Source organism: Rhinopithecus bieti, unplaced genomic scaffold, assembly GCF_001698545.2.
Source record: "Rhinopithecus bieti isolate Rb0 unplaced genomic scaffold, ASM169854v2 scaffold_33210, whole genome shotgun sequence".
NCBI lineage: Eukaryota > Metazoa > Chordata > Mammalia > Primates > Cercopithecidae > Rhinopithecus > Rhinopithecus bieti.
Window position 1 is genome coordinate 1,369,897 of NW_016814226.1, and position 25,376 is coordinate 1,395,272.

At 47.7% G+C, this 25,376-nt stretch overlaps 1 protein-coding gene across 1 annotated transcript in view; it reads left to right on the forward strand.

The window, feature by feature from the left end:
- The window catches only part of SAMM50 (SAMM50 sorting and assembly machinery component), a 45,039-nt gene that overhangs the window by 4,941 nt on the left and 14,722 nt on the right, over window positions 1–25,376 (forward strand). The window contains exons 2-11 of the mRNA XM_017850010.1: window positions 4,359–4,469; window positions 5,524–5,625; window positions 9,365–9,452; window positions 14,206–14,312; window positions 14,861–14,991; window positions 15,226–15,313; window positions 18,072–18,200; window positions 18,760–18,831; window positions 19,884–19,970; window positions 24,052–24,122. Coding sequence (XP_017705499.1) covers window positions 4,359–4,469; window positions 5,524–5,625; window positions 9,365–9,452; window positions 14,206–14,312; window positions 14,861–14,991; window positions 15,226–15,313; window positions 18,072–18,200; window positions 18,760–18,831; window positions 19,884–19,970; window positions 24,052–24,122 — 986 coding nt within the window. The remainder of the gene's footprint in view (window positions 1–4,358; window positions 4,470–5,523; window positions 5,626–9,364; window positions 9,453–14,205; window positions 14,313–14,860; window positions 14,992–15,225; window positions 15,314–18,071; window positions 18,201–18,759; window positions 18,832–19,883; window positions 19,971–24,051; window positions 24,123–25,376) is intronic.

Here is a 25,376-nt window from a genome sequence, read left to right on the forward strand (position 1 = left end):
ACACACACACACACACTTTTTTTTTTTTTTGGAGACAGAGTGTCTCTCTGTGGCCCAGGCTGGAGTGCAGTGGCCGGATCTCAGCTCACTGTAACCTCCGCCTCCCGGGTTCACGCCATCCTCCTGCCTCAGCCTCCCGAGTAGCTGGGACTACAGGCGCCCGCCACCTCACCCGGCTAGTTTTTTGTATTTTTTAGTAGAGATGGGGTTTCACCGTGTTAGCCAGGATGGTCTCGATCTCCTGACCTCGTGATCCGCCCGTTTTGGCCTCCCAAAGTGCTGGGATTACAGGCTTGAGCCACCGTGCCCGGCCCCCCCCCCCAACTTTTTAATAGAAGCAGGATCTCACTATGTTGCCCAGGCTGGTCTCAAACTCCTGGGCTCAAGTGATCCTCCCACCTGGGCCTCCCAGAGTGCAAGTGCTAGGATTACAGACACGAGCTACTGTGCCTGGCTCAAATATTTATTTTAGTGCATTTTACCAAACACTCATCCCATGACTATTCTTCTAGGCATAGAATTTATGGGATGTAAATTCTATGAGGATGAGGTTCTTTTTTTTTTTTTTTTTGAGACTGAGTCTCGCTCTATCGCCCAGGCTGGAGTGCAGTGGCCGGATCTCAGCTCACTGCAAGCTCTGCCTCCCGGGTTTATGCCATTCTCCTGCCTCAGCCTCCCGAGTAGCTGGGACTATAGGCGCCCGCCACCTCGCCCGGCTAGTTTTTTATATTTTTTAGTAGAGACGGGGTTTCACGGTGTTAGCCAGGATGGTCTCGATCTCCTGACCTCGTGATCCACCCGTCTCGGCCTCCCAAAGTGCTGGGATTACAGGCTTGAGCCACCGCGCCCGGCGAGGATGAGGTTCTTATAAGTGCTTGTTACATAGTAGGATCTTAATATTTGGTGAACGAATGAATCTTTATTAGTAACACAGTTACTAATATTTTGATTAAACTATATTTACAGGGTATTAATCCTATAATGACTTTAGGGTTTAGAGATAATAGAAAAATAGACTTAAGATGTATGAATAGGTGTAAGAGGTTGTAACTGTGAAACCTCAAAGAGGTCATCTCTTAAAGTCTGGATTTTAGATTAAAGGATACAGATGGGCCTGGCAGATCTTCGGTGAACCTTGTTTTGTGCTTAGAGATTTTAGGAAGTGCAGTGGAATTTTTTCAGCATAACGGGATATAAACCTTTTCCCAGATAAAGCAGTTTTGCTAAGCGTTCAGATTAAGATGAGTATGTGCACATAATCTACTTTGTTCATATTTTTGAGAAATAGAATTCCAGTTTGAAAATATTGCACAACAAAAATGAAGATAATGATAGGAAATTATCTGTTCTTTGCCTGACATTATCTTCCTCACCCACAAGGACCCGGTCTTGGTCACTGCTGTGAACCCAGCACCCAGCACACAGTGGGCTTTCAGTACTGATTTGTTAAATGAAAGAGTGGAAAAGTTGTTCATTCCTCATTCCACAAATATTTATTGAGTACTTTTGAGGTGCCAGGACAGGTGAAAATAAGAAACAGGCCGAGCGCAGTGGCTCACACCTGTAATCCCAGCACTTTGGGAGGCCGAGGGGGGGTGGATCACCTTGAGGTCAGGAGTTCAAGACCAGCCTAGCCAACATGGTGAAACCCTGTTTCTACTGAAAATACAAAAGTTAGCCAGGTGTAGAGGGATACCCCTGTAATCCCAGCTGGCTGGGAGGCTGAGACAGGAGAATGGCTTGAACACGGGAGGTGGAGGTTGCAGTGAGCCGAGATCATGCCATTGCATTCCAGCCTGGGCCACAGAGCAAGACTCTGTCTCAAAAGAAAAAAAGAAACAGAAGGGGTACCTGTGAAGGTCACAGACTTCAAATATCAAGAGGTGTCCCTGTGAGAGAGGGACTGATTCTTCCTCAAGAAGCCAGGAATGACTTGCAGAAGACGACATTGAGGTGAATCTTGAAGCTTCATAGGGGCAACTTATTCTGGAAGAGGGGGCAAGGTATGCAGAAGCCTCAATGTGCAGGTGGAGCAGATGGTGGAGATGGAAACCGGAGTAGCAGATGCAGGCCTTATGGCAGAGTTCCTTGTGCCCTGCTAAGGAATCTAGTTGGATGCTGTTCCTGTAGGTACTTTTGAGGACCATCAGAGGCTTTTAGGGCAGGGAAGGGAAAGGGAATATGGTACTGGCAGGTCAGTTACCTTTCCAAGGAAAAGTGGATAGTGACCCAGAGGCCCCACCGCTGCACATTTGCAGATGTTAAACACACACTTTAAAAGTGCCTAATTGTAGAGAATTCATGGAGCAGGGAAATCGATATCGGTTCACATAGTTTTCTCCAAACTTGCCTATTTGTAACAATCGCCTGGTGCCACACTAGACTTTCTGTGTCCATCTTTGAGAGGTGACTGGTAATCCCTGTGTGGTTAAGCAAGTGTCCTAGAGACTTAGGGTCAAGCAAACATAGGAACAAATAAGAATTGAATAAATAGTGTGTGTTAAATATGTAAGTATATATTAATACAATGTATACATAAGTATTTTTATTTTTGAGACGGAGTCTTGCTCTGTTGCCTAGGCTAGAGTGCAGTGGAGTGATCTTAGCTCACTGCAACCTCTGCCTCCTGGGTTCAAGTGATTCTCCCACCTCACCCTTCCAAGTAGTTGGGATTACAGGCACACACCACCACACCCGGCTACGTTTTGTATTTTTTTAGTGGAGACGGAGTTTCACCATGTTGGCCAGGCTGGTCTTGAACTCCTGACCTCAGGTGATCTGCCCACTTCGGCCTCCCAAAGTTCTGGGATTACAGGTGTGAGCCACTGCGCCTGGCCTGTTATTTTAAAATGGAGATGAGACCTCTTTGTGTTGCCCAGGATGATCTTGAACTCTTGGGCTCAAGCAGTCCTCCCATCTGGGCCTCTCAAAGTGCTGGGATTACAGGTGTGAGCCACCATACTTGACCTTTCTTTATTTTTTATTTTTACTATTGTTACTATTTTTAGTAGAGATGAAGTGTCCTATATTGCCCAGGCTGGTCTCAAACTCCTAGGCTCAAGTGATTACGTGTGTGTGTGTGTGTGTGTGTGTGTGTGTGTAATATTATGTTTACTTAGATGTTTCTCAACTACACTCCAGTAAACCCATCGTAAGTTGAAAATGTGTCTAATACACATACCCTACAGAACATCATGGCTTAGCCTAGCCTACTTTAAACGTGCTCAGAACACTTACATTAGCCTACAGTTGGGTAAAATCATCTAACACAAAGCCTATTTTCTAATAAAGTATTGAAGATCTCATGTAGTTTCTTGAGTACTATAAGTGAAAATCAGAATGGCTGTGTAGGTGCTCGGAGTGCAGTTCCTACTGAATGCATGTGGCTTTCGCATCATTGTAAAGTCAAAACTGTAAGTTGAAGCATTGTTAAGTCGGAGACTGTCTTAACTAGATAGATAGATAGATAGATAGATAGATAGATAGATAGATATAATGTCTTCCTGGAAATATTAGACAAGACACAGCCTATGAAATGCTTATTCAGAAGTTGCTTTAATATTTTGAGGTAATATCAATTCAGATTGTAGAAAGAGACTGCTTTCGAGTCCAATTTATGAGCATATGCGGTTCCCTTTAATGTGAATGAGACTTTCCAAAATGAAAAAACCTGTCAGGGTCTACATAAAATGTTTTCTTAGTGATTTGGTTTGTCAATATAGCTATCCTAAAATCTATACAATTTTAATAACAAAAATTAGGATGCTTTCTATAACAACAGGAGAGCAAATTATTTTCCTTTTTTTTTTCCCCCGGTAAATGTCTTTGTGGCATTTTATTTTTTAATGATTTTTAAACTTCCATTGGGCCTCATGTGTCCAGAATTAGGTTGAGCATAATCCTTCGTTCATGATATGTCATCATGGATTTGTACATGACCCTTTGGTTAGTTAATTTTTTTTTTTTTTTAGAGATGGGGTCTTGCTGTGTTGCCCAGGCTGGTCCCAAACTCCTAGCCTCAAGTGATCCTTTCTCCTTGGCCTCCCAGAGTGCTGGGATTACAGGCATGGGCCACCGCACTACCCCTGCCCTTCCCTGTTAATTAGTTTTTATCTTTTATTTAGTGACCACCAGTGAGTTAACCACCATGCCAAGAACTTGCTCATTAGCAATAGCTGACAGCACCTTTGTCCTCCCTGGTCCCTATCCTGCCCCTACCTCTACTTGAAGGAAACAGCTACTGAATTTCTGGACACAAATTCTGGACACAAAAATTGTGTCTAAAGACACAACTCAAAGGTAAGTGTGTGTATATATGTGACAAAGTCGTTTATCTGTGGCCTCTCCCTCCCTGTCAGAGTTTGGAGCCTCTTCCATCAAGTGGACCTGATTTTGGAGGATTAGGAGAAGAAGCTGAATTTGTTGAAGTTGAACCTGAAACTAAACAGGAAATTCTTGAAAACAAAGATGTGAGTTTTCCGTTGAAGGTCTTGATGTGATTGTTAGTAGAAACATTCACTTCCGTAAACCACTGGGGAGATGCAAAGGAATTAACCTGTTTCCGTGCCTTTATCAAAGAAGAGTTTGTACCACCTACAGCTAAAAGACTGATGACTCTTAGAAAACAGTTTCTATTTTAAAGAAGTTGCTCTTCCTTGGTGATTTTATGTGGGAGGTTTAGACAAACACACTTTTGTGTTTATGAAAAAAACAAAATATTTCAAGGACAAACTCAAGCTATACTTAAATTTATATTTCCATTCCCTACTCCCAGAAGAAAGACTGTGGGTCTCAAATGAAACCTTTCCTAAGTTTTTTAACTTTGAAATTTAAATACACTTTTCCAGTTCTTGAAGAGTTTGCTCTCTAGTGAGACTGAGAGGCGAGGGCCAATTTGAGTCAACGTTTATTGTGCCTTTCTGAAATCCCTGCAGGGTCTTTAGAAGATGCATACAGTTTTTTTTGTTTTTTGTTTTTTTTAATTTTTAAATATTTTTTGAGATGAAGTCTCACTCTGTTACCCAGGCTGGAGTGCGGTGGTGCAATCCTGGCTCATTGCAACCTCTGCCCCTTGGGTTCAACCGTTTCTCCTGCCTCAGCCTCCCAAGTAGCTGGGACTACAGGTGTGCACCACCACACCTGGCTAATTTTTCTGTGCGTGGTTATTAAATCAAGGGTCATAGCCAGCATTCATTCACAGGCCAGTGCTCAGGGTGTGTGTTGGGAAGGACAGAGGGGTTGTCTGTGGCCTGCCTGGGTTTAGGGCTCACCTGGTCCTGGGTCATCTGGCTGAGAGAATTTGTAGCTCTTGTTCACAGAAAGCACAGACCCAGCAAAGGGGAAGTCACAGTGACCAGTTTTTTGAAAAGATGTGAAAGATGGTAAAGTCCAGAAGTAAGAAGTGTGGGTTATTAAACTTGAAGAAAACCTTGCCATTAATTAAACTTTGACATTGTCTTTAGTCTTGACACCTAATCTCTTTGCCTTGTGTCATACCTAATACTGTCCCTGTGTGACTTTTAGGTGGTTGTTCAGCATGTTCATTTTGATGGACTTGGAAGGACTAAAGATGATATCATCATTTGTGAAATTGGAGATGTTTTCAAGGCCAAAAACCTAATTGAGGTAGGTGTGGTCTCTACGTGTGGGCTTTCCCAGTCTCTTCTGAGGGACTTATAAACCTCCCTATGTGGAACCACAGAGCACCCTCTGCCCCCGGCCTCTGTGCCCATCTGCCTCCTACTCCACAGGGAGCCTTGGCACCCCCAAGCTGAACCCCCTGAGTTCCTGCGTTGCCTCCTACAGACTCCAAGTATTTGCATTTGCCTTTTCCTCCTGTCTCTTATCCTGGAGAAAGAAGTGTCTGTCCTCTTGTGTTCCTCGCAGCTCTCCCAGCGCCGTGATGGGAGCCGATGGGGTTAGTGCACAGCCGTTCCCAGGCACTGTGCTGAGTTCCTGAGAGCGCACTCTCCCTTGCCGACCTCATGGGGTGGGCGCTCATCTGGGACACACTCCGTGTCTCCTCAGGGCCCTGGCTCTGTCTGGAGCACTCTCCTTCCTGCACTGTACCCCTTTCTCGTCTCCACTGTGGGTTCCCTCTGCCTTTCTGCCCTTGGGACCACATTGAACATGCCCGGACAGAGGTCACCAGCAACTTCTTTGTGGCCGGGTCCAGCTGGCTCCTTTCAGTCTTCACTTTACTTGGCCTTTCAGCAGTGTTTGGCACTGTGGACCATTCCCACTTAAAAAAAAAAAAAGAAACTTTTTTTTTTTTTTTTTTTGGAGATAGAGTCTTGCTCTGTTGCCCAGGCTGGAGTGCAGTGGCACGATCTCAGCTCATTGAAACCTCTGCCTCCCAGGTTCAAAGGATTCTTGCACCTCAGTCTTCCAAGTAGCTGGGATTACAGGTCCGCGCCACCACACCTGGCTAATTTTGTTGTATTTTTAGTAGAGATGGGGTTTTGCCATGTTGGCCAGGCTGGTCTTCAACTCCTGGCCTCAAGCGATCCACCTGCCTTGGCCTGCCAAAATACTGGGATTACAGGCATGAGCCACCGTGCCTGGCCAGATTTATATTTTTTAAAAATTAAAGTAACATGTAAGCACAGTAAGAAGGAAGCATAGAAAATCAAATGGTACAGAAGGGTATTGAAATGGAAAGGACACATTTCCCTACCCTGGCCAACCCCAGTCCCCTCTCCAGAGGTAACGTGGCTAACAGTTTCTTAGATATGTTGTACAAGTGTATAAACATGTATGTTCCTTAAACAGTAATGCCATTCTCTACATTTTTTTCTTTTCTGACATAAATTATGGAGATCTTTTCACATCAGTACATACCAATCTGTTGGCTATGTGGTACCTCGTTGTACACACTTTCTAACTTTTTTTTTTTCTGAGACAGGGTCTTGCTCTGGTGCAAGTCTTGCTCAGGCTGGAGTCCAGTGGTGTGAGCACAGCTGACTGCAGCCTCAACCTCTTGGGTTCAAGCAATCCTCCCACCTCAGCCTCCTGAGTAGCCAGGACTGCAGGCACACATCACCATGCCTAGTTAATTTAAAAAATTTTTTTGTAGAGATGGGGTTTTGCCATGTTGTCCAGGCTGATCTCGAACTCCTGGCACAAGTGGTCCTCCCAACTTGCCCTTCCAAAGTGCTGGGATTACAGCATAAGCCACTTCACCTGGCCCTCTATATTTTATTATAAACAGTTTTCCATTGATGGGCATTTAAATTAATTTTCAGTCTTACAAACAATGCTGTACTAAACATCTTAGTGTGTCTTTGTGTACATTGACAGTGTGTTTTAGGATAAATTCCTAGAAGTGGGATTCCTGGGTCAAAGTGTGTGCACTCTGCAGTGTTCACTGATGCAGCCGTATGGCTCTGCAAAGAGGCTGCACAAGTCTACTCTCTTACAGTAGTCCATGAGACCGTCTCTTTCCCAAAATTGGGTGTTACCGTGATTTTTAAATTCTTGCCATCTTGTTAAAAGAAAAATACTATCTCATTGTTTTAAATTGCATTTGTTTAATTATGAATGAGACCCAGCATTTTTTTTTTCTCTTTATTGGTCATTCATATCTCTTTCGTGAATTAACCTGGCATCTTCTATCTTCCACCAGGTTGTTCGGCTTTTGTTTATTTGCAAGAGCTCTTTGCATATTGAAGAAATGATCGCTTTGTAGCCTCTGCTGAATGCATCTGTCCTGCTTTGTTATTTGCCTTTTGAATGTGTCTGTCCCTCCTCTTCCTTGCACTTTGCTCTTCCCTGGGCTTTGGTGACCATTTTCCCGGGTTGCTTTCCATCTCATCACAGTCATTCGCAGGCTCCATTGTCGGCTCCTTTTCCCTGTGAGCCTCCTTAAGTGTTGCTTTTCCACAAGGATCAGCCTCCTGTGTGATCTCAGCCACATCCCAGGTTTCAGTTACAGCCTGAATGCAGAGGGCTCCCCATGCTCTATTTCTAGCTAGCTCCTCTGTGTTGAGCTGTAGCCCTGACTATGCAACTGCCAACTAAACATTTCCTCATGGCATTGCCACAGCCGTCTCCAGCTCCATGGGGCTGAGATCTGAAGTCGTCTCTTTTCCATCCGTCTGCCCTGCCTGTCTTGCCATCTCTATTCCTGACTTCTCTAATGGTGTTCAGCATTAGCCCAGTGCTAAGCCCCGAGCTGCAGTTTTAGTAGCCTCTTTGTTCTTCTCATGTGCTCTACCTAGGCAGTGGCGGTGTCCTCTGGCCCCCTGCCTATGAAATGTCTCCAGGGTCTGTCCTCCCCTCCAGTCCCATGGCCCGCACCGGGCCTGCCTTCACCCCAGCCCCTGAAGCTGCTGCCAGAGCACCCCCTGCATCCTTCAGGCTTCTCCCATCGGGGCAGAATTCCGAATTCGTCCGTGTGATCCTTTCTTTCTCACCAGGAAATGTGATTCCTTATCTCTCCTGCTGACAGTTCTACAGTGACTCCCTTTCACCTGCAGGGTGGAATCTCAACTTTCCTTATCACATGAGGGTCTTTCCTTCTCTGTGTCCTCAGCACTTGCCTGCCTTACCTTCCTTGTACCTGTCCTTCCAACAAGAATGGGCTCCGTGCATCAGAAGGAACTGCTGTTCTCAGTGAAGAAAGGACACAGAGTTGAACATTTCTAACAGTAGTCAGAGGTGGTTAGAAAGGCCGGGCGCAGTGGCGCACGCCTGGCATCCCAGCACTTTGGGAGGCCGAGGCAGGTGGATCACCTGAGGTCAGGGGTTCGAGACCAGCCTGGCCAACGTGGTGAAATCCTGTGTCTACTAAACATACAAAAACTGTTAGCTTGGTGTGGTGGTACATGCCTGCAATCCCAGCTACTCAGAAGGTCGAGGCAGGAGAATGGCTTGAACCTGGGAGGCAGAGCTTGCAGTGAGCCGAGATCACATTTTTGTACTACAGCCCGGGTGGCAGAACGAAACTCCGTCTCAAAAAAAAAAAAACAGGAAAAAAGAAAAAAAAAAGAAAATAAAGAAATGAATAGAAAATGGAAACACCACAAAAAGGTGTGCGTTTCTTCCTCAAAGGGAGATCTGAAAGAAATGAAAAGGCATGCACACACATGTGTCTTTCTTCTGGGTTAATTGTGTTGTTTATATGAAGGCGATTATGTGATGCACACTCTTGATGCTGAGGCTTGGTTTTGCGCTTGTGAATGGGCATTTTTGTTGACCCTGGGGGGCTTTTCCCTTCTGTCGTGTGGCGGGTCTTGGTAGTACTCTCTGCTCAGTGATCTGACTTAGCACCAAATGGTAAACTACCAGCCTCGCCATGTGGCTGCCATTTTCTGTTTCTGTGTCTTAGAAGAATATATTACCTGCTTTTTTCTGCATTTTATAGGTAATGCGGAAATCTCACGAAGCCCGTGAAAAATTGCTCCGTCTTGGAATTTTTAGACAAGTGGATGTTTTGATTGACACATGTCAAGGTACATATTGTGATGTAGTATCTTTATAATTCCCTTTCTGTCCATCACAGAAAAGCTGTTTCTGTGGCCGGATGCAGATGTGGGCAGCAGAGCACCCCTCCCTGCTGTGTAGAACCTGAAAGCTGATCAAACAGGTAGTCCTTGAGTTAGCAGTCTCAGGGAAGGGACTGGATTTTTTGTTTGTTTTTGGAGAGAGGTCTTGCTCTATTGCCCAGGCTGGTCTGGAATTGTTGTATTCAAGCGATCTTCCTGCCTCAGCCTCCTGAGTAGCTGGGATTACAGGTGCGGGCCTGAATTTTTGTATGAGGCCGGGGAGGAATGGTGAACTTTGAGGATACTGTTGTGTAAACCCCCGGACTGCACGGGGGCCTGAGAATGACTCTCAAGCAGGGTGCCAGGCTTTGTTCATATAGCCCAGCGCAGCACTGTGCAGACCTCATCTCGGCGTGTGCTTTCAAAAGAGGAGGGAATCCAATTTCCATTTTAGTTTTTGCTCATTTTCTTGTTGCTGTGTGATACTGGGCACGTTTCTCAACATTTCTTCTTTGGCTAGTGAGCACCTGCATGGAGGCTGGCCCTGTGCAGGCCCCAGAGCCAGACACAGCAGCACACGGGGCGTGGTCTCCTTCTGCCGGGCTTCGGTCATAGCAGCACACAGGGCATGGTCTCCTCCTGAAGGGGCTTCGGTCAGTGGGGCTAGGTTGGGGGCAGACCAGTAAGTGATGGCAGCACAGTCGCTATGCTGTGCTGTAAGAGGCTGAAGGAGGAAACAGCTTCACCTGGCCAGGGCATTAGAGGGGGATCAGAGAGGGTGTCACCAAAGGGGTGATGTCTGAGCTGAGACCTAGAAGATGCATCTAAGCGAGTATGGGGAGAAGGGCTGAGTCAGTCTGGGGAGAAGGACTGGTAGTGAGGTGGAGTGAAGCGTGTTCTGGGGACGGGGATAGCATTGACCAGGCCCACGCCAGAGGGAGAGTGGCTCACTGGGTGGACCACAAGTGTAGGAAGAGCTGGAGTGCAGGTCAGGGGAATGGAGTGCCGGAAGATAAGGAAGAAAAGCTGTCAGGAGCCCAGACCATGGCGAGCCTAACACGGCACGGTAGAGTTCTCACTTTAGTCTGAATTCAGCAGACATCGTTGAAAAATAAATATTTGGAATGAATCTGTGAATAAGTAAACTATTCAGAATTGAATGGGGGGTAATTTTGCGAAGGCCTAGATAAGACAATGTAGGAAAATGCTTGCAAAAGATAAGATGCTAGATAAACGAAGGACATTTTCATTATTTGGAATGTAGTTTCAGCCAACACTAACAGAGACCTCAAAGAACAGTGGCTTAGACAAGAGAGAAGTCTCCATCTCTCCACACAGCTGGGAGACTGCCAAGGGCTGGCGTGGTGCTGCGTTCCCTGAGGTCACCTTGGGCTGGCGTGGTTTCCTGTGGTTCCCTGGGGTCACCTTGGGCCAGTGTGGTGCCTTGTTCTCTGAAGTCACCTTGGGCTAGTGTGGTTTCCTGAGGTCACTTTGGGCTGGTGTGGTCCTTCATTCCCTGAGGTCACCCTGGGCTGGTGTAGTTTCTCCCATGGTGTCTTGTTGCTTTGTCATCCCTAGGGTCCCCGAGTCCCTCTGGTGGCTGAGCACCAGCATCGGGGAGGAGCACAGGGGGTTGAAAGGGCTTACCCCTCCCTTTAAGCACCTGTCCTACACGGCACTGCTCTCATCCCATTGGCCAGGACTTAATCACTTGGCCACACCTAGGTGCAAGGGAGGCTGGGAAGTAAAGCCTGGGTGGCTAGGTACTCTGCTAAAAATCAAGGATTCAATTACCATTAAAACAGGGGTTCTCAGGCCAGGCGTGTAGCTCATGCCTGTAATTCCAGCACTTCTGGAGGCCGAGGCAAGTGGATCACGAGGTCAGGAGTTCAAGACCAGCCTGGTCAAGGTACGGAAACCCTGTCTCTACTAAAAATACAAAAATTAGCTGGGCGTAGTGGCGCACGCCTGTAATCCCAGCTACTGGGGAGGCTGAGGCAGGAAAATCACTTGAACTCGGGAGGCAGAGGTTGAAGTGAGCTGAGATTGCGTCACTGCACTCCAGCCTGGGTGACAGAGCAAGACTCTGTCTCAAAACAAAAACAAACAAACAAAAACCAGGGGTTCTCAGAGTGTGGGCCTGGACCAGCTGTGCTACTGTCACCTGTTGGAAATATGATGCCACCGAAGAAGGAACTCTGGGGGCGGGGATGAGAGCGGCCTGTGGCAAATGAGCCAGCTGTGTGGTTCTGATGTGTGCTCAAGCTGGGGAACTACTGGACTAATGAAAGGGAAGAGATAGCGGGAGACAACCTCTCCACACTTCAGAGTCCTGGAATACTAACACTAGTACCCACGCGGCCCTGCAGGAAGCGGTTATCTGCATATAACCATTAGATCACAGAACCCTGGTGAAGTGTCATTACGATTAAAAAAAAAAAAATACAGGTTGAGTATCCCTTATCCGAAATGTTTGGAACCAGAAGTGTTTTGCATTTTGGATTTTTTTGGATTTTGGAATATTTGCATTGTACCTGTGAACATTCCTAACCGCTAAATCCGAAATCCAAAATGCTCCAGTGAGCATTTCCTTTAAGTGTCATGTCAGTGCTCAAAAAGTTTTAGATTTGGAATACTCAACCTGTATTTTCCAGCTAGTGAAACCAAGGCTCAGAGAGGCTTAAGTAACTTGCCCAGGGCAAACAAGTGAGTGAGACACTTCCGGTGCCCAAGACCCGACCCACTCACTACCTGGGATGCAAGTTATCTCCTTGTAGCAAAGGTAGATTTTTTTTTTTTTTTTTAGAGAAAAGTTCTTGCCCCATCATTCGGGCTAGAGTGCAGTAGCAGTCATAGCTCACTGCACCCTCCAACTGCTGGCTCGAGTTTTGTTGGAGGCATTTGTTTTTCGCTCTCTCCTGTCCCTGTTGTAAACGTGCCCTTGTAGGTGGTCAGCTGGTCCACCTCTGCAGAGGCTCTCCACCTAGGCTGCATGTTAGGATAACATGCAGGAGCTTAGATGGCTTAGGGCAGGGAAGCTCCTCCGTGTGGACTGTGATCATGGATCCGTGTCACTGTAACAGGCAGCAGCACGTGTGACCCCTAATGTCAACTCTGGACTTGAGTTAATAATTGGTGTGAGTATTGGTTTATCATTTGTGACAAATGAACCACACATGTGAGGTGTTAGTGTGTGTCAGGGTAAGGAGAGGTTCATGGAAACTCTGTGCTTTTCGCTTTATCTTTTTTTTTCCCCCAACCCGCCATTGCTGGCCCCAATTCTTTATCTTTCTGTGAGCCTAGAGCTGCTCTAAGAAATAAAGTCCACTAAATAAAAAATTAAAAAAAAAAAAAGAGAGAAAGAAAGAAAAGATGGTGCCAGGCGCAGGGTCTCATGCCTGTGATCCCAGCACTTTGGGAGGCCAAGGCGGGCAGATCACAAGGTCAGGAGTTCGAGACCAGCCTGGCCAACATGGCGAAACCCCATCTCTACTAAACAAACAAAAAATATTAGCCGGGTGTGGCAGCAGGTGCCTGTCATCCAGCTACTCCGGAGGCTGAGGCAGGAGAATTGCTTGAAGCTGGGAGGTAGAGGTTGCGGTGAGCTGAGATCACACCTCTGTACTCCATCCTGGGTGATGGAACGAGGCTGCATCTCGAAAAAAAAGAAAAGACGGTACTGAGGCTCCGTCATAGACCTGTTGGGCCTGACTTTTTAGAGCGTTATCTGGGCATCTTCGTATTTTGACAGTTGCCCAGATGCATCTAGATGTCCAGCCAGGACTGAGCACCCCTACTGTGTGAAAGGCAGGAGTCACCTTTCCTTCCCATGAGAGGCCACGCACTCCTACGGAGACCAGCCCACTCCGCACAAGGCATCCCAGTGCCATGGTGGGTCACGAGGTGCTTGCTTCCAGCTCAGACCCAAATCACACCTGGTGTGGGGGAGGACAGACGTGCCTCTTACACACAGTAACACAGTAAACAATCTCACGTTTATCTTCAAGGGTTACTGACATCCCTGTTGTCATGTGATTTCCACATTTTCATGTCAGTTGGATTGAGACCCCAAATATTTTCAAGGACCTCTCTAATGGCAGAACAGATTCCTTTAGCAAATATTGTTTGCTTAAGTGTGCTTAAGCGAATAATGCTACTTACAGTTATCTCCTTGTAGCAAAGGTAGATTTTTTTTTTTTTTTTAGAGACAAGTTCTCGCCCCGTCATTCGGGCTAGAGTGCAGTAGCAGTCATAGCTCACTGCACCCTCCAACTGCTGGCTCAAGTGATCTTCTCACCTCAGCCTCTCAAATAGTTGAGACTATATGTGCTCGCTGCCACATCTGGCTAATTTTTAACATTTTTTTAGAGAGAGGGTCTTGGTATGTTGCCAGGGCTGGTCTTGAACTCCCGGCCTGAAAGTGATCCTCCCACCTCATCCTCCCAAAGCACTGTGATTACAGACCTGAGTTGCCATGCGCAGCCCTGTTTATTGATATATTCTACCAGAGAAACCAGAAACATTATTTTTTGGTGTAGAGGTGTGCAATATTTTGATTTTGTTGGGAGCTTTCTTTTAAACATTCTCATGATGATATTATTTTCCAAAGGAGATTGTAAAATAGAATGAACCTTCAGATAGCTTTTTGTCTTCTTTAGCAATGGGAACCCAAAGTAAAATAACATCCTAGCTGTCTTATTGTTTAATATTTTTTATTTAGGTGATGATGCACTTCCAAATGGGTTAGACGTTACCTTTGAAGTAACTGAATTAAGGAGATTAACCGGCAGTTATAACACCATGGTTGGAAACAATGAAGGCAGTATGGTATGCTACAGGCTTTTTATTTTCTTATATTGGAACTTTGATTGGGAACTTGTACACTGTGACTGCATTCTAAAAGCTGATAATAGTTTCAAAATTCGGTCATTTCGTTTACCTTAATCTGTTGTTATTTGTGGTTTCTCTTTAGTCACCCTAGAATTGGTGATAATATGTTTTGGGTTGTTTGATAACAATGTTAACGTCAGTAATTAGGAATGATTTGGAGAATGTTCATATTAATAGTCTCTTGTTCAAATTCCTTTAAACTGTAAATCTGTAGAACTTAACATTCTTGAGCTTCACAGGTGGCAAGGTTAGCTTGTCCCTTGCATTAATCAGGTTTGAATGCAGGATGTGAGCACTCAGCAGCGGCATGTTTTAAAGAATGAAAGTGATTACAAATGAAAGACTAGATCTGTAGTTAGCATTTTCCTTCTGTTTTTACAAAACTCCCTTTGCTAGCATAGTCTTTATCCAAAGTTCGCATTCCTTCAATTTAGATCACTACTATGTTACTATGTTTTGGTTTGTTTTGTTTTTTTCCCTCCTAGGTACTTGGCCTCAAGCTCCCTAATCTTCTTGGTCGTGCAGAGAAGGTGACCTTTCAGTTTTCCTATGGAACAAAAGAAACTTCGTATGGCCTGTCCTTCTTCAAACCACGGCCCGGAAACTTCGAAAGAAAGTAGGAAGCCCAGCAGATCATTGAGTACACTGGCCTGATAGAAAAGTTAAAATAGATGGCTTATTTGTGAAAAGAACCATGACAGAATCAGCTGCCACTTCCGCAGTGACCACATGCTGTAGATTTCCTCTTGAAGAGGAACCCCATGGGCGTAGTGTTAAATCTGTTGATTTAAATGTGTGCAAGTTCTAATCACTGTTTCAGCTTTTAAAGCTCTATCCCATTGTCTCCTAGTTTCTCTGTAAACTTATATAAAGTTACTGGACAGTTCCCTTGGAGCTCACTGCGGGAGACGGACAGAGGAATGTCAGCTGAGTACAGTGTGAGTAGCATTTCAGTCCTTCCCTCTGGGCTTGGGGGGAAACAGGGTGCCTTTTTCATTGATTCCCAAAGGCAGCAAGAGGGCAGCATGGGGAGCACAGGCCCTCTGCCCTTCACACCAGCTACTTCTTGGCTGGGTACCTCTTCTCTAGCCAAGTACAGGCTGCCAGGAGCCCAAGAGTGGCTGATGCCCATGTTAGCAGCTCCTTAACCTGGTTCTGACTACCTGAGGCACATCGGTTGTCCTTCCCCGTATGTGTGGAGACCGACAGTTTCTCATAGTCAGCAGAGTTGGTCAGATCACTGGAAGGTTTTTTTTTTGTTTTTTTTTTTTTTTTTTTTTGAGACAGAGGTTTGCTGTTCTTGTCGCCGAGGCTGGAGTACAATGGCACGATCTCAGCTCACTGCAACCTCCACCTCCCGGGTTCAAGTGATTCTCCTGCTTCAGCCTCCCAAGTAGCTGGGACTACAGGTGTGCACCACCATGTCCAGCTAATTTTTGTATGTTTAGTAGAGATACAGGTTTCATTATGTTGGCCAGGCTGGTCTCGAACTCCTGACCTCAAGTGATCTGCCCATCTCAGCCTCCCAAAGTGCTGGGATTACAGGCGTGAGTCACTGCGCCTGGTCTGGAAGGTTTCATTTTTGGTTCACACCTAAGTTTACACCTAGAAAGGTATGATTAAATACCACCATTGGAATTCATACCATTTGGCCTTTTTGGGGCTTTATGATAACCTGCTCTTTTTTCCCCTTCCTTTCTCCACTGTTCCTGACTCCTCTTGTTCTGGGCTTTGGTTCATGCGGAGAGCCCTGAGATAGAATACTATGTAAGAGTCGGTCCCCACGTGTGGTCTTTAGACCAGCAGCATCGGCCTCAGCTGTGGGGCTTGCTAGAAACGCACATTCATGGGTCCCACCTTGAGCTGCCAAGTCCGACTCACAGGGAGTGGGGCTCGGGAAGCTTTGAGCATGCTCTCCTTCCAAGAACCCAAACAGAAGCCCTGGAGGCGATCGCCTGGGCTTGGACTCCCCATCTCCCTTAGGGCTGTGCGACCTCAGGCAAATGACTCATCTGTGAAATGAAGGACAGGAACGTGCGGCCCTAGGCCATTGTGGGGCTTGGACGAGAGGTGTGGTAAAACTCCTGATGCGGCTCATGGCGCAGTGTAGGTGCTTGAGGTGCGTTAGTGTCCTGCGCCTCTGGGCCTTGCAGACCAAGGCCATGAGAACTCGGAGCATGCAGAGGCGGGCCAGGTAGACTCCAGGTTTGAGATGGAGACGGGAGAATCTGGGCACATTTGCAGTTTCATTTCCTTCTCTCCAGATTTTCTTGTCTGGAAGGGAACAGCCCTCAGACACCCTTCTGCTTCGATACCATCGTTGGATGCCCTCTGGTGGGGCCGTGGAGGGGACATCCGGGGCACATGCTGCTCTCTGCAGCCCGCCGTGCTCCAGCAGGTCTCCATGTGCCTGTGTGCGCCCGCAGTGCTCAGGCCCCTGGGAGCTTAGCCACCCTTCTCCCTGGTGTCGTGCTTCATCTCTTTCTAAGCCTTTTTAAAGAGCAGATTTTTAGGAGAGTAGAAATCCCTTATTTTTTCACAAGGAATAGCAGAGATGAAAGACACCAAAGTGTAGTCTCGGCCCTGGGGCGGGTGCAGGTAGAGCAGAGGAGGAAAGGGGAGGGCAGAGACCTTGTCACTGGCAGCCCTGAAACTGAGCTCCTGGAGGTACAGACCAGATCACACTGAGTGGTATCCTTGGGGCCCATGTCAGGTCTTCTAAGGAATGAAGAAATGATTTAGGAAGCTCTACACCTCCCACAGGCATTTGGGAAAGTGCCTGAGTCCTAGGTGGCCCTAAGTGTAGAGATGGTGGCTGTGCAGGCTGCCCCTCCTGTACCGGCTCCCCAGTGCCTCTGGCACAGTGTCCTGTGGGTGCTGAGGTGGGTACCTCTCACCATGAGGGCGGGATAGAGGCCCCACTCACCCAGTGGCCTGGAGTTCAATTGCAAGCCTGAGGGCTAGAGAGTGCCCAGCATGGGATACCTCCTGGGGAGTATGGGGTGGCCTGGCCTCCTCGTAAGAGTTAAATCACTGTCCCACCACTTCCCAAAGCCACCGAACATCGTTCACTGTTCAGAAAACATTTCTCCGAGACAGAAATCTAAGATGAGCTGTCCTGGCATCAGGAAAGAGAGTGTCAGGCTGGGAAGCAGGTCCTACCTGCTTGGACCCCAGAATTCACCCGGCTCAGGCCTCTGCTGCAGGAAGGATCCTCTTGCCTCCCACAGAACTCTTTTCTCTGCCGCCTTCTCTCTGGGCTTGTGCAAGTTGCTGGGTTGCGAGGCCTGGCTTCAGACAGGGTCAGGTGGACCAGGTGGGGTGCGTGCCATCAGATCGTCTTAGATGTCTTACCCCTTACAAAGAAGCGGGAAAGAGACGGTGCCTGTCGATGAAACAGCTGCCTGCAGCCCTCAGACCAGCCCTGTCCCTCACCTGGGGTACAGTCCTGCTGCTTAGAGCAGTATTGCCTTTGGTTCTGTTCACAACTTTCCCCCTTTCTTCCTTTGCCCTTCTTCCCTCTGGTTTTCTCTTCCCCTTCTTCTCTTCTTCCCCTTCTCCCTCTCTCTCATCATTAAAAACAAATTATTTTAGGTATTTAGTTCATTGTTTCATGATGCCTCATTCCAGAAAATGATTTGCAACAACTTCCTAAGTACATGTGGTCCGGAAAGATGTCTCATTTCTGTGTTGCAGTTTCCCATATGGAAGACCAGCCACACCGTCAAGTGGGAAGGCGTGTGGCGAGAACTGGGCTGCCTCTCCAGGACGGCGTCATTTGCTGTTCGAAAAGAAAGCGGACATTCACTGAAATCATCTCTTTCGGTAACCGTGTCTCTTAGTTGGAGTAAATAATTTTGTTGATGGAACCATGCTATGCCTTGGAAAAACAGTCTTTGCCGATATCGGGGCTGACTGAGAAGCGTCGCCCAGACGGAGTGTCCACAGTGGCGGCCCCTGCTCCCCGAAGGCTTGTGGTGTCCTGCCCCATGTTGTCCTTTCCAAATAATGTCAGTGGTAACAGGAAGAGGCGTGCTTCAGAGCTGACTGGAATTTCAGCTTTCAAAAAGGAGGAACCTGGTTGAGCTGACTTAGGCCAGGGCGTCGAGCTCCTTGAGAGAATGAACCCAGAGGCGGGTGTTCAACGCCCACATAGTGAGCAGGAATCGTTTATTCAGTTGAAGCTCAAGTCTCAGTGTGGACGTCTCAGTGTCCTCCTATGTAAGATAGGGACGGTCACCCTCACTTCCTCCAAGGGCTCTGTGAACATGGAATGACGTGATAGTTGTAGAGTGCTGGCGTGGTGGCCCGCGTGCTGTGAGTGCTCATGGTTGTCTGATAGAACTGCTGGAAGTGAAAATACCCCACTTCAAATTTCTTTCAGCACGCCATGGTCATCGATTCTCGGAATTCTTCCATCTTACCAAGAAGAGGTGCTTTGCTGAAAGTTAACCAGGTAGTGTTGTTTCACCTGTGACCCCGCAGGGGGAGGGGAGCCAGCTTTGGACGGTAAAGTCCCGGTGGGCTGGGTGGCCCTGGGGGTGGGCAGTCCCACAGAGTAATTGCACGTGCAGTATCGCTTGTGAGGGTCGCCAGCTCCACTCTCAGGGCTTCGAGCCCGGGAATTGTTCCCTATCCCCTGCAGTTCAGTCTTGTGCCTTCACAGAACCCAAGGTGGGGGTAAGGCTGTGGCATCCTTGATGAGGGTCTGTAATAGGCCAGGAGGAGGGCTGTGACTTGGTGTTACCCGGGAGAGAGTGCCCGAAGGCAGGGATCATCCCTCAACGGCTGCAGAGCAGGTGCAGGTGCATCGTGGCAGCAGGAGGTGCTGGAGGAATGGTCTTCACCACCTTAGAGGAGTGTGCGTCTCTGCTGGTGTTGGAGGCAGGCTGTTAGTCCGTCTTTGGGTTGCCCTCTTGTTGGAGGCCGGGGCATAGTTCTTTACCATAAGGTACCTACAAGGTGCAGGCACAGTGAAGAGCCCACCTTGGTGGCTTGAGAGTGAGGGCAGTAGGGGCTGCACTGAACCCTGAGGCTTCCCCGAGCAGCTACCCTCACTCCGGCCAGTGGTGGTTAGGTGTTGTCAAGCAGGGCAAAAGCCCAGGGGTGCCTGACCTTCAGTTTCAGAGGAGCAACTAGAAATCAGGTTTTTATACAAAATAGCTCACATTGTGAAAGGTCAGCTGAGTTTTTCCCCAAACGCTGATGAAGCCAACGAGCCAAGCCGCCCGTGCTGAGCTCTGTGTTCAGACACTTAGGTTGCCAGTGCGCCCCGCACACAGCCAGGGGGCGGCCTCGGCATCGCTTGGATCTGCTGATCCTCCATCCCAGTCCGTCCACTGTTGCTGTCCGCAACAATTAGGGTGTGGCTTCTAGGGGACAGAACTTTCTGTTGCCTTTTAAAAAAATACAAAACAGCAAAATTAAATCCTGATGCAAAAACATGATTCTGTAGCTCCTGTAATAAGTCCGTTTGCTGCCTTCGACCTGAGCGCTCTTTCCCTGCAGGAACTGGCAGGCTACACTGGCGGGGATGTGCGCTTCATCAAAGAAGATTTTGAACTTCAGTTGAACAAGCAACTCATATTTGATTCGGTGAGTATCTAATGGATGCTGGCACCTGCACTGTCAGCCCTTACTTTGGGGATCTTACCACAGAATCTTAGCTCCTGAATATCTAAAGCACAGAGTGGAAGCCTGAGCGGTGATGCTTAACCTTTGATGTTTCCAGTTTAGCCAGATTTGCAGGCAGTCTGGGGAGAAGCGATCATTATTTTCTTTTAAAAGTAACCTCTGATGGCTGGGTGCGGTGGCTCACGCCTGTAATCCCAGCACTTTGGGAGGCTAAGGCGGGCAGATGACGAGGTCAGGAGATCGAGACCATCCTGGCTAACATGGTGAAACCGCATCTCTACTAAAAATACAAAAAATTAACTGGGCGTGGTGGCGGGCACCTATAGTCCCGGCTACTTGGGAGGCTGAGACAGAAGAATGGCGTGTACCCTGGAGGTGGAGCTTGCAGTGAGCCGAGATCGCGCCATTGCACTCTAGCCTGGGTGACAGAGCAAGACTCCTTCTCAAAAAAAAAAAGTAACCTCTGCTAATCATTACACATAGGACCATGGGAGAGCCCTTCACCATTTATCATCTCAGGGCCTCGGAGGAGGGGTGACTGGAGGACAAAGGGGTGTCTCCTGCCCTTGAAATGCTATTCCATGGACCTTCTGAGTCTTCACTTTGCTGGGTCTACAGGGCTCTGGGTGCTTTCAGAAATTTTTTTTTTTTTTTTTTTTTTAATCTTTAGTCCTATTGGGTCACTTTCTCCTGATTCACTCAGGAGTGAGGAGTAAATGACTGGATTCTGGTCTCGCCAGAGGAGCCCTGGGCTGGGAGGACACCTGGCATGTTTCTCACGTCTTCCCAGTACCCAGTGGCTGGGGGCAGCTCTGCCCTGCCGTTGCTGCCTGGGTCCTTATCTTTCTTAAAACTTGGGGGCTGGGATTGAGTTTTAATGAAATGGTGTGTGTGACTGTTTCTAGAGAGCTCATTATAAAATAATTTGTTACTGCCCTGGGTCAGCCCTTGACTGTGCACTTTGAGCTTGGCTCCTGCCTTCCTCTGCTCCTGCCACTTCAGAGGCCACCACAGGCCTCCTTGTTGTCCAGCGTGGTGAGCCCATGTCAACCCCTTCTGCGGCACTGGATGCTGTCGCCTGCTCGCCTGTTCTCACTTTCTCTCTCTTGTTTTCTTGACTCATCATTGCTGTGCTCTCCCACTCCCCAGTTTTCTCTTCTCAGGGCCCTTTCTGCCTCATAGGCATGGCTTGCCCCTAGATCCCTGTAGCCAGCTCCCCACCCTGCTCCTCTCCAGGATGGTCTCCTCCAGCCCTGTGGCTGCAGCTGCCACCTGTGCACAGCAACTCTGGTTCTCCTGCTCTCCTTCCTGGGCCCAGACTCAAGTGCTCCTGGCTGTCTCAACCCCTGCCTTACAGACACCTCACATCAACAGAACTCATTGCCTTCCCCGAGATCCGTACCCACGCCTGGGCTCTCCATCCACTGACCCGCACAGTACTTAAACTTAAACTTAAGGCCGCCCTTAAACTTAACTCCCTGTCTGCTCTTAGTCCTCCCCTCAGCCACCTGCCACCCACTGGGCCCTGCCTCTCCTCCCCTCAGCACTGCCCATCCGCACTGAACAGAGGTCACGTTCTGAGTTGTCTCTGCTCCTGTCCCACTCCCTGGCTTCCCCTTCCCCTTCTCTACACTGCGGACGTGTTAGTGTTTCTGAAACACAAGCCTTACCATATCGCTTTCCTACACAAACGGCTTGTGCTGTTAGGGTGCCTGTAGCCCTTGGTCCTTCATTACTGTGCCTGTCTTATGCTTCCACTCTGTGGAAATACTTTTTGTTTCCCAGAAGGCCTTGGCTCGCTCTGACTCCCAGGCACTTGTGTTTACTCTGTCTGCCGCTGGCCGTAACTCCCTTTTATTCAGTTGTTCCCTTGGCCTCCCACTCCCTGCCTTTAAGACTTTGGTATAGGTGTGTCTCTTGCAAGCCTTCTTCAACCTCCCAGATGGAAGTGGGGGCTCCTCCACTGTCCCCATAGCTCCTGTGCTTATCCTGTGGTAGTGCCCATCCATCCACCCATACATTTACCCATCCATCCATCCGTCCATCCATCCATCCATCCACTCACCCACCCACCTACCTATCCATCCATCCATCCAACCATCCATCCACCCACCCATTTATCCATCCGTCCACCCACCCACGCACACACACACCTATCCATCCATCCATCCATCCATCCATCCATCCATCCACTCACCGACCCACCTATCCATCCATCCATCCATCCATCCATCCATCCATCCATCCACCCATCCACTCATCCGTCCATCTATCCATCCATTCGTCCATCCATCCATCCATCCAACCATCCATCCATCCATCCACCCACCCATCCATTCACCCATCCATCCATCCATCCATCCATCTGTCCATCCATCTATTCATCCATCCACTCATCCACTCACCCATCCATCCATCCATCCATCCATCCTTCCATCCATCCATCCACTCATCCGTCCATCTATCCATCCATTCATCCATCCATCCATCCATCCATCCATCCATTCACCCACCCACCCACTCATCCATCCACGCATCCAACACATGTATGCTGGCTGCCAGGCACTGCTCAGACACTAAGAATATATCAGTGAACAAGGCCAGACGCGGTGGCTCAAGCCTGTAATCCCAGCACTTTGGGAGGCCAAGACGGGCGAATCACGAGGTCAGGAGATCGAGACCATCCTGGCTAACAAGGTGAAACCCCGTCTCTACTAAAATACAAAATCTAGCCGGGCGTGGTGGCAGGCGCCTGTAGTCCCAGCTACTCGGGAGGCTGAGGCAGGAGAATGGCATAAACCCGGGAGGCGGAGCTTGCAGTGAGCTGAGATCCGGCCACTGCACTCCAGCCCGGGCGACAGAGCAAGACTCCGTCTCAAAAAAAAAAAAAGAATATATCAGTGAACAAAACCCAATTCCTGCTCTCAAGGAATTTCCATTCTTGAGCAGGGAAACCTATAAGCTAATAACTTTGTATATAATTGAGGAGGTGGTGACAAGCATTGTGAAGAAAAATGAGGCAGAATTAAGTGTTAGAAAGTGACCAGAAGGGGATGCCGTCTAGTTAGGATGGTCAGGGAGGGTGGCTAGTAAGGCAACCCCTGAGCGCAGCCCAGAGCACGGTGAGGGAGCAAGTGTGGGACAGTGGGACACCTGGGGCGGGAGCACGAATTCCAAGAGCAGTAGTAGTAGGAGGGCCTTGGAGGCCGGGTGTGGGCTCTTGCTTCCAGTCTACATGAGAGGGAAACCCTGGAGCCTTCTGAGCAGAGTCCCGACACCAGGCTGAGAAGAAAATGCCAGCTGCTGTGGGGACAGAAACTTGTCCTTCCTACAGAAGCTTCTGAGAAAGCCATTTCTGAGCAGCTTGGAGGGACGTAGGCATTTGCAATGCAGACAGCACATGAGGCTCGGCCAGCCACCTGAAAACATAGGGTGCAGGGGAGCAGGAGAGCCTCCACCTGGTGGAGGACATTGTTGAGAAGGTTTTGTGGCGTTGAAGATGGGCTCACTGAGCCAAGACTGGCTACTGCCTCCTACCCTGTGAGAGACAGGGCTCTGTCCCTGAGAGTGGGGTTGGGAGCGCGTCTCTGCATTGGGGAAGCCTTGCTGCCAGTACCTTCTTTCAGCCTAATATGCTGTGTGCCTTGAATCCTTTCACATTTTGAGGCCACAGCAGAGAGGCCTGAGCAGGTGCAGGGGGCCTGGCTCTGTCCTCTGTGAGGCCTTGGCTCATGCTTCTGGGCGTCACTTCCCGTCGCAGAGCAGGGGCCTGCCCTGTGTCCGAATGGAAGCCAGGCCCTGCTCACCTTTGGTGTGTCTTGATTTGGACTTTGGAATTACATGTTTTGATAGAATCCACATGGCCCTTCGAAGTGTAGCTCTGCAACAGAACAAGCCAGGTGTTCTCCTGCGGCCCTTGCACCCTATCACGGAGCTCTGCACCCCACGGGCGTTCAGTGTGTGGCCAGTTTGCTAGTTGCTGATGTTCCCTGGAGTGAAAGGAATGCTGGGAGAAAACAGCCATTTGTCTCTATTTGAACAGGTTTTTTCGGCGTCTCTCTGGGGTGGAATGTTGGTGCCCATTGGTGATAAGCCATCAAGTATTGCTGATAGGTGAGTACTAATCAATGAATGGATAATTTGCACGTATTTTCCTTTGGATCTTTTTGGTTGTTTTTTATAAGATATTTTAGAGAAGTTTATTTAGGAGAGCATAGTATTTCAAATTTTACTTTAGTATTTATAAGCTAATTTCAAAGTATCAGGTATACCTCATACTTAATATTTTTTGCTTTTGTTGGGGAAGTTACTTTTATATTAAAAAATGTATTGTTCCCTTTTGATTATGAAGGAACACAGTTCATACTCATTGCAGAAATGCAAAAATGGGGAAACACTTAAAGAAATTAGAGAAATCATTCACCAAGTGATGAGAAATTCTTTATAAGCAGCATTGTAGTGGCATATGTTTCATTATTTGCATATACCATAACTTCTTAGCCTACCGTGTATTTTTTTGGTATTTCATTTGTTTGTAATTTGTGATTTTTATAAATAATACTGAATAATAGCTTTTAAGATAATTTGTTGTTTATTTTATTTTCTGTGGAATTACTCTCTCAAAGTAGAACTCATAGTATTGCTGGGTGCTGCTTTTAGGAAGCTTACAGCAATGTATACCCCTGCCAGCAGGGTATGAACTTGCACTTGTTGCTTCAAAATACTAATCATTGTCCTCTAGGGCGAATAACTTTTTTTTCAACCCTGCATTAGTTAAAATGTACTGGTACAGCCTTTTTGGATGGTGGTTTGGAAGTAGAACAATTTTAGATTTATAAACTCTGGATCCTAACAGTTTCACAAAACTCCATGAATCTATTTGACAAAAGTACTTTTCTAAGTGTGTAAAGATTTATGTGTACAAGGATGTCTGCTGTAGTGTTGTTGATAAGTAGCAAAGAATTTGAAACTGCCTTATGTAAGTTCCCCAGTAGGGAAATGATGAAATTCTAGCACAACCATTCCAGATCTATGCAGTTATTAAAAATAAGGAGCTATTTTTTCATAAGTTAAAATTTTGCACATGAATATGTTTAGTGGATCCCTTTCCAGCGTGCATGCAGGTGTAGCACCAAGGGCCTGGGAAGCCAGCCACCAAAACAGTGACGGTGGGCACCCCGGAGCCTGGGGCACCCTGGAGCCCAGGATGCAGCAGGCAGAACCGTTTCACTCGTTATGTTATGTGCATCGTGGATCATTTGAATTCAAATGTGTGATTTATCATTTCTTTTTTATTTTATTTATGTATTTTTTTTGAGACAGAGTCTTGCTCTGTCACCCAGGCTGGAGTGCAGTGGCACGATCTCG